This window comes from Ischnura elegans, chromosome X (genome assembly GCF_921293095.1).
Source record: "Ischnura elegans chromosome X, ioIscEleg1.1, whole genome shotgun sequence".
NCBI classification, from domain to species: Eukaryota; Metazoa; Arthropoda; class Insecta; order Odonata; family Coenagrionidae; genus Ischnura; species Ischnura elegans.
The window spans coordinates 28,782,914-28,801,171 of NC_060259.1; the positions used below are offsets into that span (position 1 = coordinate 28,782,914).

At 38.9% G+C, this 18,258-nt stretch overlaps 1 protein-coding gene across 4 annotated transcripts in view; it reads left to right on the top strand.

Moving 5' to 3' along the window:
* LOC124170690 (haloacid dehalogenase-like hydrolase domain-containing 5) overlaps positions 1–18,258 on the top strand; it is a 25,726-nt gene continuing 7,468 nt past the window's right edge. Inside the window, exons 1-4 of one of the 4 annotated variants that reach the window (XM_046549593.1) lie at positions 1–212; positions 329–532; positions 637–840; positions 15,323–15,534. In XM_046549593.1, coding sequence (XP_046405549.1) covers positions 135–212; positions 329–532; positions 637–840; positions 15,323–15,534 — 698 coding nt within the window. In that variant the 5' untranslated portion in view covers positions 1–134. Of the gene's footprint in view, positions 239–325; positions 533–636; positions 841–15,322; positions 15,535–18,258 lie in introns of all 4 variants that reach the window. The other 3 variants (XM_046549594.1, XM_046549592.1, XM_046549595.1) reach the window with 3 other exon arrangements.

Consider the following 18,258-nt stretch of genomic DNA (forward strand, 5'->3'; position numbering starts at 1 on the left):
CAAGTGAAAGTAGCAGCGCGTTGCGCTGTTAATGAACTTATTTGGGGCAATGTTGAGTTTTTAAATGCTAGCAATTTATGGGGTTTATATAGTATTATTATTTTAGTGTAATACCATTTTTGTCTGTGATAGTAATGATATTAATCAGTATGCGCGCGTTTCTTTTGAAGAGAGTCGGCCCCCCGAAGCTATTTAGATATATATCTACCGTTGTATGTGATGCATGATTCAAGTCAATGTATTAACCTACCTGCAATGGATTGTTAACTGTGGTTTTTTATACGATTACGTCATTATGGAAGTATTCTTTTAAATGTTATTTCAGAAGAAAGGGGCCACTTTCGGATTGTTGTTCGACATTGACGGTGTGCTTGTGAGGTCCAACAGGGTTTTGCCATCCGTCAAAGAAACATTTTCCAGACTAGTGGATTCTAAGGGCAAATTTCGTGTCCCCACTTTGTTTGTTACTAATGCTGGAAATAAACTTCGTCATCAGAAGGCCGCTCAGCTGACTAATTGGTTAGATGTTGAGGTAGATAAAAAAACCAATCGTTGCTATTATGAGAATTGTTTACTAAATAGTGGATGAATCGGTTTTATTTTGCAAAGTTTTCCAGTTGGACTTTCGTTTTTCAGGTAAATGAGGATCAAGTTGTGATGGCTCATTCGCCTTTGTCAATGTTAACTACCTATCATCAGAAGCATGCGCTTATATCAGGTCAGGGGCCCGTAGAGGATATCGCAAAGAGTTTGGGATTCTCGAGCGTGATCACAATGGAACAGGTGCGAGATACTTTCCCGTCATTGGATGCCGTTGATCATGAGCATTACAGGCCAGTAGTAAGTCTGAATTTTATTTTTATTAAAAGAGATCAGGATTTCAGGTTAAGAGGTATTATTTCCTTCAAAGAGCCTCCCCTTTAAGCTTGCCCTGTTTGATAATGTTATTTCAGTCATAATCGATCACCTGAAGTTTTAATTCGAGCGTCAAGCATAAAGAAATCCATTGAAATGTCATTGTTCGGGTGTCTATGTCTGGCAGTATTCAATTTTAAGCATATTAGAAAGTTTTCATTGGGGTGCCAATAGCAAACACATTTTCCTGGGACAATACCTTGAATTAGAGAGAATTTTTTCCTTAAATTTAAATGCGAAGGAATACATTCTATTCTATTTATTAATGTAGTTATTTCATGAAGAGCTAATCAACCAAATTTCTGTCACCTGAGTGACATCCCTTGAACCACCTGCCCTAGTCATGAGCAATGGGCTGTAATTGAAGATCATTGGAGTGAAACCTTTCATTTATGTTGATTGTGAATTTATAGCTATGCCGTCACTCATGTGGTAGGTAAAATGTCTTCAAAATCAGATCAGTTAGCAGAAAAATATGAAAATGGGGACATTTTTCCCTTAGTTGTATTTAACAATTTTTTAAACTGTCATAAGTAAAGAAAATGTATGATTTCAAAACCAGTATATCAATTGCCATGGGTTGAAATTAATTCATTCTACATGATGCCTAAGTCTTTAGAATGTATTTTCCAGTCTGCCCTAAGGATATATATTTCATGTTAGTCATAGGAAGTGATATGGGTTGTTGTTCATGCTGTTCTGTAGCTTCCTATTTCATGGTTCTCCCGAATTTTATGAATCTATACATCAAAATAAGGTCATTCTTACTCTTAGTTACTTGCTCTCTGATGGACCTCTACTCATTTACTGAGAGCCACACTGCTGAGTGATTATTCAATCTTGACGTCAAAATAACTTGGTGGGACCACACCAAATCCAATTCTATGCATAGAAGCTTTTACTTGTTATCCTCCCTTCTGCTCCATTGTGGAAAGAAGTGAGTGCAGAGTTCCCTGGTCACTAAATGAGTCAGAAATCAGTACCATGACATCATGTCTCTCAGTTCCATGATGTCACACCACTTCTTTGCTCAGGAAGCATAGGTGATCGCCTATTATGTCTGAATGTACCCACAGACTCATCTTGCATTAGAATACCCCAATCAGCATGTCATATTAAAAGAGTGATTGTGCAATTTCTGGCACGTAATTAGAAATTAAACCTTTTACTCTTTCCAGCACCACTTTTCAGCAGTTGTTTGCTCAAATAGAAAGAAATATATAGAAACAGAAATGGCCTTTAAATAACCTGAAATGAACTAATTATCTTTTTAATATTTGAACCCTTTGGGTCAACTTCTCAGGATTCCCAATGGGTAACATTGGAATCCTTGGAGAAGTTTACCCACATTATTCACCAGGAAAGTATTAAATCTTTTTTTCGTTTGAACTGCTTATTCTCTTTTTTGTTGAAAATGAATTGTTGCTTTTTTTAATAGGGTAGTTTCCTTCATCAAAGAAAACGAAAGGCATGGATTGCGATTCGTTACCCACCATTACTGTATTCATCATATACAAATTATTTCGTTTTAGAAATACCGGTTTAGACGAATGGTTATGGTCCATTTTTATCCTCATTTGAAAAGGGCCAGATTGGCACCCATGCGATGCCACTCCACGTGATGTCACAGGCACCTAGTTTCTATACGAGAGGATAGGAGTTATACATCGTCTGAGGTTACCAATGCATGCATGAGGCGCAGAGCTCAGGGAAACATGTCTTAATAATCACTTATTAAAACTGGCTAAGGTCGGAAAGTTTTCTTCATTTGATAAGGTATTAATAATCCTTATTTAAGCCAAGCGCTACCAGCCAGCAGGGTACTCAGCTACCCGCTAGTAGCCTGCGTCGTATCAGCGCTCAACTCGCCTCAAGGTCACCTTACAGGGCGGCAGCGGGAACCAGAAATACGCTGCACGGAAAGGTTTCCCGGCATTCATACTTACGCGTCGCGTTTTCGCGCGCTTGAAAATTTTCCCTTTTCATTTAATTGCGAAAAATAGATATCGTCATTTAAAAATCTAAAAGCTTGAAATACGTACTCCAGGGGTAATAATCTTGCGATTTAGGCAATAAAAAATAATAGGAAACCACCCTATTAACAATGAAATTTCTAGTACATTTAGAGACCATATAGGGCAGGTAACCCAGTATGGCTTCAAGTTCCCCTGGAAGTCTCTTCAATTTTTCCAACATGCCTGTGTTAACCAAGCCTGGCTAAACTTAATGCCTTTGTACATAGTTTTTCACTCAAATGAATTTTTAAGAGAAGTAAGTTACATGGTTACATTATGAAAATTCCAATGGTTGAATGGCCTATCTGCCTGTAGTTTTTCTAGGTATCTTTTTCCTGTATGGGGAAGCTATTTTTATCAACTTGCACTGGACTCTCTTTGAAGTAAATTTCCTTTTACATACCTTATACAAAATATACTCATCACCTTGGAAAATGCTCTAGGTCATATCGAGTGGCTTTGAATGAGGAGTCGTCCTCACCTCACAGGAATTCAGATAATCCCTGGCAACAGTACTACATATCTTCCTAATTCTTTGCTTTCTTCTTGTAACTTAAATTAACTAATATGATGTTTCCATGGCACCCATATCAATCCAGCATAGCGCTGCGCCGTCTACGGCGTGGAATACACTCAATGATACCTTGAGACCACTTTCAGGCAGTGGCGGCTGGTGGTTATTTATCTAGGGTGTGCATTAGAGCAGATATAGGATGATTTAATTATATTATGTTTATACTAATCCATGAGCATCATATTTCATCGTAATAGAATACATAGCAAGCAAAACATATCACTGGCATATTCTACCCTTAAAATTGCATGAACAGAAATAATATTAGCATGCATGAAGATAATTATTCTAAACACGCCTATACAAATGACGGTAGGCGAAATTCATTCTCCTTTCCTTACACCCTATGAGGAAGTAGTGTAGAAAACAGCCATACAGATGACTCTATAGACGGACTAGGATCCTGGGCGCAGGTAGTGTACGTGGCGGCTACACCACTACACTACCTGCGAGTCACTCACCAAAAATATGCACATGCGCACTCGCATCGTTTTGAGTCTGCTCCCATTACCCATTTGAACTGTATACACCCCCCCGCATACTTCGTCCCGCCAGAGCACCCTCAAGCGATCGCATAGGCCGAAAATGCGCCCGGCCAATGCCTTCAGCCCGGCGCGATGCCACTGGATCGTACACTTGTAGAGCGGTGAATTCGAAAAGGAGATAGATGTAGCGTTCATGTTTCTAGCATATGCAGACAGGATTTTTATCCTTCTCGTTGCAAAGGAATAGTTTTCTTTTATAATTCATTCATCTTTGGGTGTGCACTTGCTAACATGCGTATACGCACGCGCCGCCACTGCTTTCAGGCAATATGACTTTTCACCGGCCGCCGTTCACAGCAAGAGCCTTGAAATTGAGACCACTTTCAGACGAGACGACTCTGCATTTCACGGCGCTGTGCCTGAAATGGCGACCGGCGAAAAGTGGTATCACCTGAAAGCGGCCTTAGTCACTTCAATACTGAACATTAAAGTCATCTCAGTAAATATGATTGGCTGGCTTATTGTGTCAAAACGGAGTGGTGAAAATATGAGTTGAACCATTAAATCTTACTGTAATATCTCTCGCTTGTGTTATAAATTCTACTAAGCTAGTTCATAGCCCTCAAAACTACAAACCCTCTGTACAAATACCCAAGACAAAAGTGCCACAAGTTGCAGTCTGCTAGACGGCAAAATGTAGAACATGTCCAATATTAATGACTTATTCTCTATCCAACAAACTCCTCTCTTCTCTCTTATTTATGGCATGTTTCTCCTTCACAGCTCAAAATACCGATTAAGTTCTCCTCTGCCAATGATGTTCAGGTTTGATGAATGGGAATCGCTCATCTTGTAACTATACAGTCAGCCCCTCTGATTCTGTTTCTGCTGACTGTCAACTTTTGTCCTATTGGAAGGCCATAATTTTTCTCTTTACCCCACGGATAATACCATTTCTGACTACATTGGAGGAATTGAGCGTAACATTCAAAAGCTCACTAGGGATGCAGCAGAAGAGATCAGGAATGAAGATGCAATGACTCATAAAAAAGCTTCTTTACCAATGTCCAACATCTGCTGGGAAGGTAATTTCTTGGTGCTTGTTAGAGACATTCTGCATGACATAGCCAACTTTACGCTTCCTTGAGATTCCACAGACAGTAGGATTACCTGGTTATTTTATTAAAGCAGCTGTCTTTCCCGTCTGTGTGTTGGATGAGGCCAAATGCCACAGGTGACAGTGACTCCTAGACAATATTGATTTCTGAAAATCCATGAGGGTGCAGTACCACTACAGCCTGTTGTTTGATGATTTTCCTATTTACGGGCTATCTAAATACCTCAACAGTGTCCTCTTACCCTAAAGAACAGGTAAGAATTTATCAAAATCCTGAAAAACATCTATGTTAGCCCAGGAGACAATATGATAAGCCTTGATGTCATCTCAATATTTGCCCATGTTCTGCTGAAGGAAATAATAGAGCTAGTAGCAGATATTTTCGGCAGGCAGACAGTCTGTTTAAGCACACATTCACTGCTATGTATTGTAATACAATGGTAAATTTATGAACAAGCTGATGGAGATGGAATGGAAATCCCTGCCCTCACGTTCAATAGCTTATTTTACCCTAGAAAACTGTTTGAATAGAGAGCATTATCATATACATATATCTGGGGGGTGTTTCATCCCCCAAAACCCCACTTGCTGCGCCACTGTTGCTGACCAAGGGGTGTTTACATTAAGACTTGCTCGAATATTTTTTCTGAATCCTGAAAAGGCTGGTGGTGATTGTAAAAAAATGCATTTTTCTAGTGTGTGAATCCTCTGTGTTGGGTAAAATATCTCGGGTACATACTAAATAGGTACAGCATTTGCATGATCTATGTACCACATAAGAAAATACTACAGTCCGACTGCCGAGATTTGTCTGATGACAGGCAGAATAGTTTGGTTCGGGGTAGGGAGCAAGGTTGTCAGGTAAGAAAGGGAAGCACCCACATCACCTGTAAACACAAGGCTTCAGTGAAGAAAGGAGCTGGAAGGGACGACGAGCGTGAAGGACAATCCTTGTTTTGGTGATTCAAAGAAAGGACTTGTTTTGGTGGTTCAGGCTTGTTTTAGTGCTTCATATGCATGTGACAATGTCGTATGACTAGGCGAGGGTGTGAGGTGCATTTTCAGGACAGCGATTGACTGCAAACCATGGTGGTGTTGGGTTCTCCTCCCTTCCTTTTGCATTGTCATCAGACAACTCGCCAGCCGGACTGTAAGCCAGCTTGTTAGGGTTAAAGTTCTTCTTGGATTAAAAATGTCACGAGTTTACCGTATGTGGGAGTTTGGTAAAGTATATTTGGGGAAAATATTGATACTGTACAGAAGAGGGAAAGAACATTGAAGCAGCACAAGGCTTTTCTGTCCAGAAATATTTGAGGTGGTGGAATATTACCTGATGTAAGGCTATCTTTCCCACTTTGAATAGACCCAATTGCTTCACAAGACATCGAGATACTAAGATGAGCTCTCCAAAGAGGCCATGGAGATTATATTGGAGAGCAGCAATGTCAACCGCAACATCATTTTGCCTTGAGTGCTACCTGGAGGCCTATCTTCAATTTAACCTTTTCGCGCCGAGCTCCTTCGTGGGAAGTTGCTTTTGGCTCTACGAAGGGTTTGAGATTTTCTTTTTCGCCCCGTACGGAGTTTTTTTTCGGCTTGGGACTGACCAGGTAGTCGCTTCCTCCCCTTAATTTCCTTTCCTAGTGGGGTCCCGGACCCTTTCCTCGACAACTCAGCAAATATAATCCTCGACCCTTTTCCCCGAAGGCAGCCCATCCCGGCGTACTTTTGCGGTCAGTTTATTGCTGCCAGTGCAATTTTAATTTTTTAAATTGTTACTGTTGCATTAAATGTCAGTTCATCAATGTATTCCTTTCATTTTGCAATGCCTGTAGAACTTTTAAACAAAGTTCTACGGTTATTTTTAGGGTTTTCAGCAAAACGGCACTATATCATAGCCAAATGAGCTTTTCCGAGAAGAGTGAGGTTATCATCTTCCACGTACATATTTCAGTAAGAGAATACTTACACCAATGAGAGTACTTACAATATGAGAGTAATTACCTGGGTAGAGCAGTTCTTATTCCTGCAATGGTATGGAATGCTTCTCACAACATGTGTCTACGTAAAACATTCCCTATTGGTACATTAAATTTATGAATTTTTAGGATATGCATTAATCAGTATTTATAGCGAAATTCGTTTATAATACCTTTGTATTCAAAGGTTGGTAAGAGGTTATTAAAAATAGCCGCTGTAATTTTGGCTCTCGACAGAGAACTGAGAGAATCAAATTTTATTAAGTACATTACGAGGGCTTTTTTTCATAGAAGTTAAATCGGATATTCTATCGAATTTCACCGCAAATGTACACTTAGAATGTAGCTAACAGAGTAGCGTATATTTTAGATGTAAATCATTACAATATCACTCCTATAAACTTGCTAGTAAGTTGTAAAAATAACAATTAAACATCTAACCTTAGCGTCTCCAAAAATTGTTCTAGGTGATGATCAACTCCGTTAATATGAACGCTAGAATTCCGTTTAAAATTTGGAACCAATCAGCAGAACATACAGAATGTAATTACTCGCATTGATTTTCAAAAAATGCAACATTTACGTTTTTAGTTATTCCACCTTATAAATAAATAAGTGACCATGAGCACCTTCCTTGAGTGGGACACTGAGAGCCGGAATGGGCCGAGGTAATCCCCACACGGACAATAGGAAAGGGTCGGACCTCTCGTGCCGAGGGACCCTAATGGCGGTTGGGACCCACTTGGCATGCTTGACCACAAAACCGTGAAAACACGGCCTTTGGCCTTTTGCTTCGAAAAATTCAAGCCGTGAAAAGCCGGCCTTCCTTCTTTAGCATCCAAAAATTCAGGCTGTGAAATCACGCCCTGCGTAGGGAAGAGGTTAATGAAGAACAGGAGGTGGCTTGCAGCAATCGGTGTAAAGAACAACAACATCAAATAGAAAACTGAACTTGGTTGTAATTAGGGGGTCCAGGCCATGGGAGGGGTTTGAATGCTGGGGGAACCAGCAGTCCTGTCTGGGATTTAGGGATTATGGAAAACTCTTGGTGAAACGGGGGTCTGCGGGGTCCTCCTCTGGAATACATATTTGTTTAGATTAGCCTCTGAAAACAGCATTTTAATGACTATGTAAAGCTAAACTTTTTTTAAAAACTTATGATATTTTTGTTTCTGTTGTACTTGAATGTACAAGTTTCATACTTTTTTCAAACAAATTGCCATTTAAATTTGGGGGCCAGGCTTCCCGTGACCCCCCAAAACTCTGCCCATGGTCTTGGCCCCCAGAAATATTTGACAAGCTGAAATTGTGGTGGCCAGTCTTCATATAGTCCTGGTAACTCCTTTTACCATCTAGCGAAAAAGTCCTCAGAAATTGGACATTAAATCTGAGGAGGTTAGATTACAAAATTTTCCGGTGAGGAACTATTCCCTATTCAAATGAGATTAATCCCTGCAGGGCAGCCAGTCCCATGCCCCCCAGCCATATTTCCTGGCCTCACCCGTGGTTGGTAGGTATCTGGAGGATGAGATGTATGGTGGTGAGGTATTTGGAGGATGTGATCAACAGTTAAGGTCATTTATGCCATGAGGTAGTATGGGTGGGATTAAACCCTGTATCAGAATTTGCCTGCCTTTTACAAAAGGTTTCAATGGGACTACAGCTTAGCATCACATCTAAGGGATTTGTGGTTATCATGCCCTTTGCTCATTACTAAAACTGAGATCAGGCATTCTCTGAAAATCCTCAAAAAACAAAGAGATTTGAGCTTGAGTCCTCTGGGTGGAAAGCTAACACACTAGTCACCACATCTACCTGATACCCTAGGGGGCAGATGAGGTAAAGAGGTTTCATTCAAAGAGGAGATAAAAGGATTAACCATGGAAGAGGCTTTAACAATAGGAGAGCAGGAGTTTCGTACTACCTAGGACAGCTAGAGGTCATTTGACCCCTTAAATGTTTTTGGAATAAAACGCCACATTTTCATCCAATTTTCAGTTTTTTGTATGAATTGTGAACTCAGTTCATTAAAAACACTTTTAACATTATCCAATATTATTTCTGTTGTCAAAAATTAATAACAATATTTTTTAAATCATGAAACCATATTGAGCAGTCAATTTCTGATTTAATCATGACAATACATGCACTCAATACAAAAGTTGTGTTTAATATTTTAACAATAGGCACAGTGGGTTTACAAAATTTTCATAAACATTCTTAAAAATTATTACTTTGTTGTATGGCTGTGACAGACAGTAATTTTTTCAGCACACTTTGTACAAAATATTTTTTTGCATTGAAGGCATACATTGGACAATTAATTGGTGCAATTCAATGATATTTGGCTCTTTTTTGCCAAATAAATTGATACGTGCTATTCATTATGTCTACTTCTTCTTTGTTTTTATGATGAAATAGTATGGGCTCTGGTTATCTTTTATTTGTTTGAAAAATAGTGATGTCTGAGTGAGTGTTGCTGAATAAAAGTATATTCTTGTTCTTTTTTACCTAATTCTGCATAAAGATATGGCCTCAGGTATCTTATAACACTTGCATGGAATGGATTACAATTTTCGTTTGGACCGTAGGATGTAAGTCACACCTGTTTTTTTCTGATCGTCCAAAATTTTCTGGTATCAGTAACGATGGGAAATAATTGTTACTAGTTAGATTTATTCCTGAATTTTTGTATGTTTTGGTCAATCTAGTAGATTTAATTCCCCAGCACTTGATATGATGGCCTATCTTCATCTTTGTCATAATATATAAATGTATTTAGGCAGTATTTTTATATCACATTTGTCAAAATCCAGTACTGGATTCCAAATTTGTTCGGTTTATAAGGCATAAACTGTATAAATTGGCACCAGCATTTCATTGGACTGAGCTGTTCATCAGCTGTTGCACTTTCTCCTGGATTGAGGCTCAAGAATTATTGACGGAATGGGTGTCTTCAGAAACCAAACAAAATTTATCTTTTTAAATTTTTAAAGTAAAATAAAATTTAAAAATAAAAATTTATCCTCAGTGCTTGACTACAAGTCACTTTCAAATTGAACCGTAAATGGTACATAATATTCAAAAATATATCCCTAGGCATTCCACTAGAGAATATTTTTAAACCCCACATTTTGTCCCAGCAGATTTTTACTGACAAATGCCTCTGTCCCAAGATGAATCTTGCATGTATCAGTGCGATAAATTTTAGAAGTTCTTCTCTTCACACACTCCAATTAGGAACAGCCCATAAAAAAGCAAGAACACACACTGGTGTACGATATTCCCTATAGCAGCCAATTGAATGGTGTCGCTTCTCTGTCTTCTCTTGATATCTTTCTTGACTTTTCGCTTTCTTTCACAATTTGCTGACATGCATGAGAAAAAAATCTGCAAATGAAAGCAAAATATGATAAGCTCTTCTTCAGCTGCATTTGGGCGATAGAGAGCCAAAGAGCATTTCAAATGCGTGCTAAAGGATGAAAATTTCATTAGTGCGGCTAATTGATGCATGAAAGGCAGGGAGTCAACCGCCAACTGGGTGCTTATTCGTATCTTCCAAGAACTTGCAGTAATGCTCCTTCTCCGTCCTAGGTGCAGATTCCAAGGATAGGATATACATTAGAATTTTACAACCCACCCCATTCCTCCACTCTCTCAAAAGGAGACAAGATTTTGCCCCGGGGCACAGCATGCAGTCCGCCTGCTCCACACCCCGACACAATGTGGTCAGGCAGCACTACGGGGGGACACCCGGCAGAGGCATAAGGCCAAGTGACAATGCCATCAAGCCAGAAAAATGAAATAGGTAGTTATTTGAAAAAGAGGATGTGGCATAGATGAAAAATAATATCTCTAAGAGCTTGAATAGTGGCTGATAGACAACACTCATGGGATATGTGTGATTTTCCGGCATGGTTAGTACAGCTATCATTGAAAAATACAAAAAAAAAGATGTTATAATTGCATGAACTTCACACAAGGCCACTGTTGGGACCTTTTTATTTCCATTTGCTTTCTGTAAAATATCAAAAATAGAGTACAAAAAGTCAGTATGCCTACGTTTTGAAATACAGGGGGGAACTCATGGGACGAAACCGCCATTGAACCCAATACTTGGTGGGTCAAAATCAAGCACATCATATACTACACTAGCCTCTTGCTAAGTATATGGTATACATTGCATAAAAGATCCCTCAGACAAGGAAAAAAGTTGAAACTAGCACTAAAACAAGTTGTGGGTCAAATAACCCCCAGCCATCCTTCCAGGTATATCTTGTTATAAAAATTAAAAACAAAGCAATGTAGTTAAATTTATGCTACATAATCAAAATTTAGACCAAAATGAAGAGAGTGAAAAGTTTCAAAATTAAAAAAAAATTAATAATATGAGAAAAATAAATTTGAATTTTCAAAATAGGTCAAATGACCACTGCCATTCTTCTAGTGTTAAAGGGCATTTGGAGAGGAATTTTTCTTCAAGAAGACCAAGATAAGATTAGCACAAGAGAGATGAATCCTATTGTGTACACATAGCACAACATGTGTAGAAAGAAGGAGGTCATTGAATGAGAATGCATTATGGATGATGATGATGTGTGACTGTTCTAGTTGAAAGTCAGTGCCATCCATAAATGTGAGGGGTTGTGATGGAGGGATGGAAAGTTTTTTTTTTCTTGGAGAACAGATTTCCATGTAAGGCTATGAATAATGGGTAATGAATGTATAAAATGTGGCCTATTGGCATTCTAGAAAGTAGTACATACATGTCTTCTGTACATGAAGAAGGGAGTTTGGACTGAGGACTACTGGTAGTAGAATAGAATAGAATAGATATTTATTATGCTCTGGGAAAAAACCCTTGGAGCAAAAAACACAATTTACAAAAAATGGCTCATCAAAGCAAAAGTTCATGAAAAATGTCAAGTAAAGTTGTTTGATACGCATCTATAAAAAAAAGAAATAACACGTAACAAGGATTGAAATTTGACATCATAGGCAGACGGAATATTGGGCAATAGTACATAATACATAATAATGATACATAATAGGCTGTATTTTCGTGGGAGTTTATTTTAGCTCTCCACTGAGTAAATCCATGTACAATTTAATTTTAAAAGCATGGATGGAGCCCCTCTGTCTAAGATCCTCAGGGAGAGAATTCCAGAATTTTGATCCCGTTATCAGAAATGATTTCTGGTAGATATTAGTACGTGGAGTAGGATAACATAAATAGTCCTTTTTGCGGGAAGACATATGGGTGGTAACTGATCTGTTCATAAAGATTTCCCGGAGATAATTGGGGATTCTCTCTCTGAAAATCTTAAAAAGAAGAGCACCGAGTAGATATTTCCTTCGATTACAAAGATTTAGCCAACCAAGGCTGATTCTGTACTGTGATACATGAACATCCTTTCTTAAATTGAATACATATCTTACACATGAATTAAGTAGCCTTTGTAACTTTTTATCAAGCTCTTTAGGCATGTCATTATAAACAAGACTACAATAGTCAAAGGAAGGGAAAACCAGGGTAGAAATTAACATTTTTCGGGTGGATATAGGAAGTAAGTGCTTGTGCAGTTTTAGTTGATACAGAGTGATATTGACTTTATTACAGATTTCGTTCACATGTTGGTTCCAAGACAAATTTTTTGTGAGGGTTAGTCCAAGAGTGCGAACAGAGTCGCTGAACGGTATTTGATGGTCACCAACTACAACTGGAGGAAGGTGATTATAATCTATTTTGTTTAGGATCCTTGAGCTACCAATGATTATTGCTTTCGTCTTCAAACAGTTCAGTATGAGGTGGTTTTTACCCACCCATTTTGTGATTTCTCTCACGTCATGATTCACTAGATTAATACTATCAGCTATGTTTTCAATAGAAGTGTGGATGTATATTTGAAGGTCATCTGCATATATCATATATTTACAATTTTTAATCGCAATTGAAATGTCATTGACAAATATAGAAAATAGCAGAGGGCCCAGGACAGATCCTTGAGGAACTCCGGTAGATACTGGAGCCCATGCGGATAAGTTATTTTCAGGTCCTAAGACTGCTTGTAGTCTATTAAGGGGATTCTTTCATGGGGAGAGTTATAGGGATAGTATATGAGCAAGCAACATGATGGAGTGTGCTATTAGGCATCTAATATTTAGTGGATTTATGCTTCAATTGGTGAACATTGAAACCTCTATATTTTTTGACAGTTTTGGTTGTGAAGAATATATCTCAGATGTGTCTTTGGGTGAGAATGGATGCTTCACTTAAAATCAACTACAGTGGAACCTTGATCTATCATTTTTCAAAGGGGTGGACAAAGAAAACCATGAATGCAGGAATGTTTGACCAGGTTGTCTGTGTCCCAGGAAACGCATGATTTTTAGCTGTTTACAGGAATATTTGTTCTTTATGGAAGCACTTAGGACATGTTGTTCATTCGACTAATATCTCTTTTAAATATCCTAAAGAAACATGCCACCTCGCTAACAAATGTTTGCACTCCGTCTCGGCATTTGCACTGCCATTATGGATCTCTGTCTGATGTACACCTTCTTGCCCATTAAATGCCATTTCAAGTGCATGTATTTACGAGAGCAATGTGCATGTTATGCCTCAAACAACTGCTTTTGCCGGTGCAGTGATTGGTTGCTAGATGGATCACAAAGGCCAAAAATAGTCTATTATGTGAAATGTTCCTTTCTAGTACATAAGTATGTTTTTAATATAATTGAGGCAATCATGCAAAGCGTGAACAACATTGTGTTAATTGACAGCGGCACGCCCATCTGATCCTCGACTTCATCCCTCTTCTTGTTTTCACCAGGTAGCTCGCTCTAATCTCACCCCTTATGTCATGTGCTCGCAGACAAACCGATGGCATTTTGCAATATTAATGTGCTTTTAGAGTGGATTCTTTTCTTCTTCTTCAGTTACTTCTAGTCCGTCTTTTAAAGTTCTCACTTATCTCTTCAGAAGGGCCATAATCCAAAGATGAGTAAAAATGAAACCTGACTTTATTAAACCATCACGGGAAATACTTGCTGGTTTGAAGTCAGCCCACCCCGGAAAGTAAGGAACCACTTGTACGAGGTGACGTTCGGAACTGATGCTATTGCATGTGGGATACCCAGAGCTAACTGCAGAGGGTGAGGCATGGCCATATGGCTCCGCCATGAATTTTGTTGTCTTAAAGAGAAGGCAACTTACCCACTCATTTCTAAGGAGTGTAGCACCAGATAAGCATATGAATTCGAATTGCTAGTAGCGAAAAACAAAGTATCCTGATAAGATATGCCTTCATCAGTAAATCTCTCAAGTGAGACTTATAGTATAACTCGTAAATTGTAACCTAATATCCTGTTTACGGAAAATATGCAGCATCAACTGCCAAGAAGCTCAGCTGCGAGGATATCAAGTTCTGCCAGAAAGTCAAATCATACTTTTTCAAACATTTCCTTAGCTTAAAATTCTTAAATGATGTCAGATATGTGTCACGTTTGGTCTCATTCTTTTTTTAACTATGTGCATGTTACTAATATTTTAATCTAATAAAAGTATAACACCAATTGTATGTATGTTTCCATTGTTCTCGTGTAACTTGATATTTTCTTTTGAAGTTAATGATTTATGGTATTTGTAATACGATCCCTGTGCAAGCTGGGACCTTTAGTTTGATTTCAGAGAAAAGGAAAGTGTCAGCAGGGCCAATTGCTGAATGGAGGGGGATAGCGGAATTTGGAAGAGGCACAAATATTTGTGTGTTGCAATCCTACGGCACTGAGCTTCTCCCAATGGTAGTTCCATCTGTCGTCATTATAGCCATAAATGACACATTGTATATATTTCGTTTCATTTTCATCAAACGATGAATGCAGGAAAATTATACGTCAGGACCGTGATCTTCAAACGATCAATCCTGGAAAACAATACTTTGGGGAATGATAGATGCGGGAAAATATTGCATTGCCTGTATGGAACTTTATTTGAGACCTGGAATGGCGAATGATGAATGCAGGAAAACGATCGATGTGGGAATGATAGATTGGGGCTCCACTGTATCATATTTAAGCATATCAATACATTTAAGCATACCAAAATTCATCAATTTTAACATTTTGGCAGTTTCATAAATATGAATAGTGTCAGGTTTTGCATATAGAATGGTGATTATTATTCAAAAGCGTAGTGTAAGCAATAAGTAAAGATATTGGATTTCTTTTGTCAACAGCTTTCTGAATCAAGGCATCACTTCAAGCCCATTGAAGTTATCATCCTTTTTGGGGAGCCAGTTAGGTGGGAAACATCTCTCCAGTTACTTGTCGATTTGCTGCTGACCAATGGTATGCCCACGGGACTCCCCAGTGAGCTTATATATCCTCATATTCCCATCATTGCTTGTAACATGGATCTCCAGTGGATGGCCGAAGCTAACATGCCCAGGTATTTTAGTGGTCATCATTTCGAAGCACCTTTATATTTCAGTTTTCTGAAGAATTTTTTTATCATACTATCCTAATTGGGCTTGTTCACCAGTTTTCATAAATACAAATAGAAGGTGAAACAAAAATAGGAACACAAACTTATGACTTTGGCATGGTGGTGGGGTGGAGATGAAATGATGGCTGAAATTGCATTGAAAAAATTTCACCTTGACCAGGAATCCAACCGCAGACCATCTGCTTTCGAGGCTGGTGCTCAGACCATTACCAAAATAAGTAATCGCAGGAATGGAGTTATGGATGAAAATATAAATCACTATGGTTAGTGTGTTGTAGTATGGTAGTGGTCATTATGAAATTTCAATTGCCCATATTTTATAACCTGTTGACACTTGGATGCTAAAATTTCACATAATGCCAAAATAAATGCCCATTGCAAGTTTCATGAAAATCCGAGTCATTGGTAGTCAGAGATTGATTGATTTGACTTGGAATGACCCAATCAGTAAAAATACTAGTTCCCACATATTTTGAGTAGTTAATGGTGATATTTTGGAGTATATAGGAAGTATTGATAATCCAAAGGAGGTATGGGATCTTTGGAAGACATATATGCTTCATTTACAACACTACACAGTGTCATCATTCTGAAAGAAATTGTTAGTGTCATATAAATTGATGGCATGATGATAACTCAATATTTTGCAAAGTTCAGAGTGCCAGCAGAGAACTACCTAAATGAAGAATACATTTTGATGTTATTGACAGCACAATACTCATTTTGGCGGAACTTCCTCTCAACAGATATGAGGGGCTAGTTAGGTTGGTGAAAAATCAAAACCTAACAACTAGACAAGTGAAGAAGCTCTTTCTCATTGGAAAAAAGACAGAAGGGACAATGAATTGACGTTGGCAGATGATGTAGTGATGTCAGTGGCAGTTATGAGAAACCAGAATGTAGGAGGTGCTAAAAGGAAAGGGCAAACAGAAGGAAGGAGAGATGACAGCAAGAGTGATGTATTTCATAAGAAGCCAGGATCATCACTGGAAGGTACTCAACAGTCACATTCAAAGAAATTAAAAGTGTTATACATGTGGAAAGTTTGGTGGTTTCCATGCATTGCTCAGATGGAAGCCAGCGTCTCTGTTCATTTTTCTTTTCTCAAGTCTGATTTCCAATGCTTCCTTCACGACACGGTCCCAGTAATTGTTGGCATGGCATATTATTTCTGTGTCTTGAAATTTTATCTGGTGTCCATTTTCTAAACTATGCTCGGCCACCGCAGACTTATTGAGGTACCAGCCCTGAAAAAACTGAAGGGGGAGAGAAAATGCATTGGCCCGATCGGTCGACCAATCAGAGCCCACCTGAACCCAATGCGAGGGTATATAAGACAGACACATCGTGGCTAATCCATTCAGCCTGAAGACGATGGCAGACTTAGCCTTCGAAAGGTCGGTGCAGAAAAACCCTTGGACCCAGCTGGAAACCCGAGAACTCTTCCTCCAATGGTGAATTGATTTTTAACTCCAGGAAAAGAGAGAGGGTATTCGTTGTCAACATTTTGGGGAGTGAACGATCAAGGGAGAACTGTAGCAATGCCGATAAGATAATGATTGGCGAGAATAAAGCGGTGTTAGGAGTAGCAAGAAGAGTGGTTGGTGATGTCAACACATATGGCAGCGGTGGTTTGGACATTTGCATCGTGAAGCTTTGGTGAAGGTATCATTCTTGAAAGACTTAAAGGGAATAAAGGAATTAGATGACTTCAGTTTGTAGAAAAGGCAAGTTATGTAAATTCAGTTTTCCCAGAAGCCGTGCAGAGAAATCTGAGTGTGTGCTAGAGTTAATTCACAGTGACTTAATGGCCACACTGACACCAGTTTCTATTGGAGGGTCTCAATATGTGATGATGTTTATTGATGATTTTTCAGGATATATGACAATTAAGAGTTTGAAAAATAAAAGTGATGCATATGAGGAATTCCTTACATTTCAAGCATTGGTGGAAAAGCAGCATTGAAGGAAGATGCTCAAATTCCAATCTGACAATTTGGAACACATCAGCAAAGAGTTTGAGAACTATTTGGAGCAACAAGGCATACATATTTCATTGGAAGACTGTTCCAGGGTGCCCTCAACGAAACAGAGTCACTGGGAGGCGAAATTGAACCTTGACTGAATTGGTGAGGTGAATGATGATGGAATCAGCAGCACCCAAAAACTTCTGTGCTGAAGCAATGGTGACTGCAACATTCATCAGATATTGCTGCCCATTTGCTGCAATACAAGAGGAAATCCCTCTAGAATTTTGGACTGGCTAAGAAATCACAGTAGATGAAGTAATAATTATCATCTATGAATTTTGTTGGTGTCCAGGGGCGGATCCAGGATTTTTTTCTGGGAGGGGCACAAGCAAGGCCGTATCCAGGATTTTGTTCTGGGTGGGGCACAAGGATACCTCGTAATACAAAACGAACGCAATGATAATGGTACCGTATTAAAAATCTTGCGTATTTTTGAGGGTCTGGGGGGGGCACGTGCCCCCGTGCCCCCCCCCCCCTGGATCCGCCTATGTTGGTGTCCATGGGCTATAGTTACTATTTTCTCTGTTTTTATTAGTTTAAAATTACTTATACAATAATTTTGAACATTGTTGTTTTTATCCCAGCTCTTGGTCCCCTGCCATCTTCATCTTTTTTATGAGTTTCCTCTCAGTCAGCA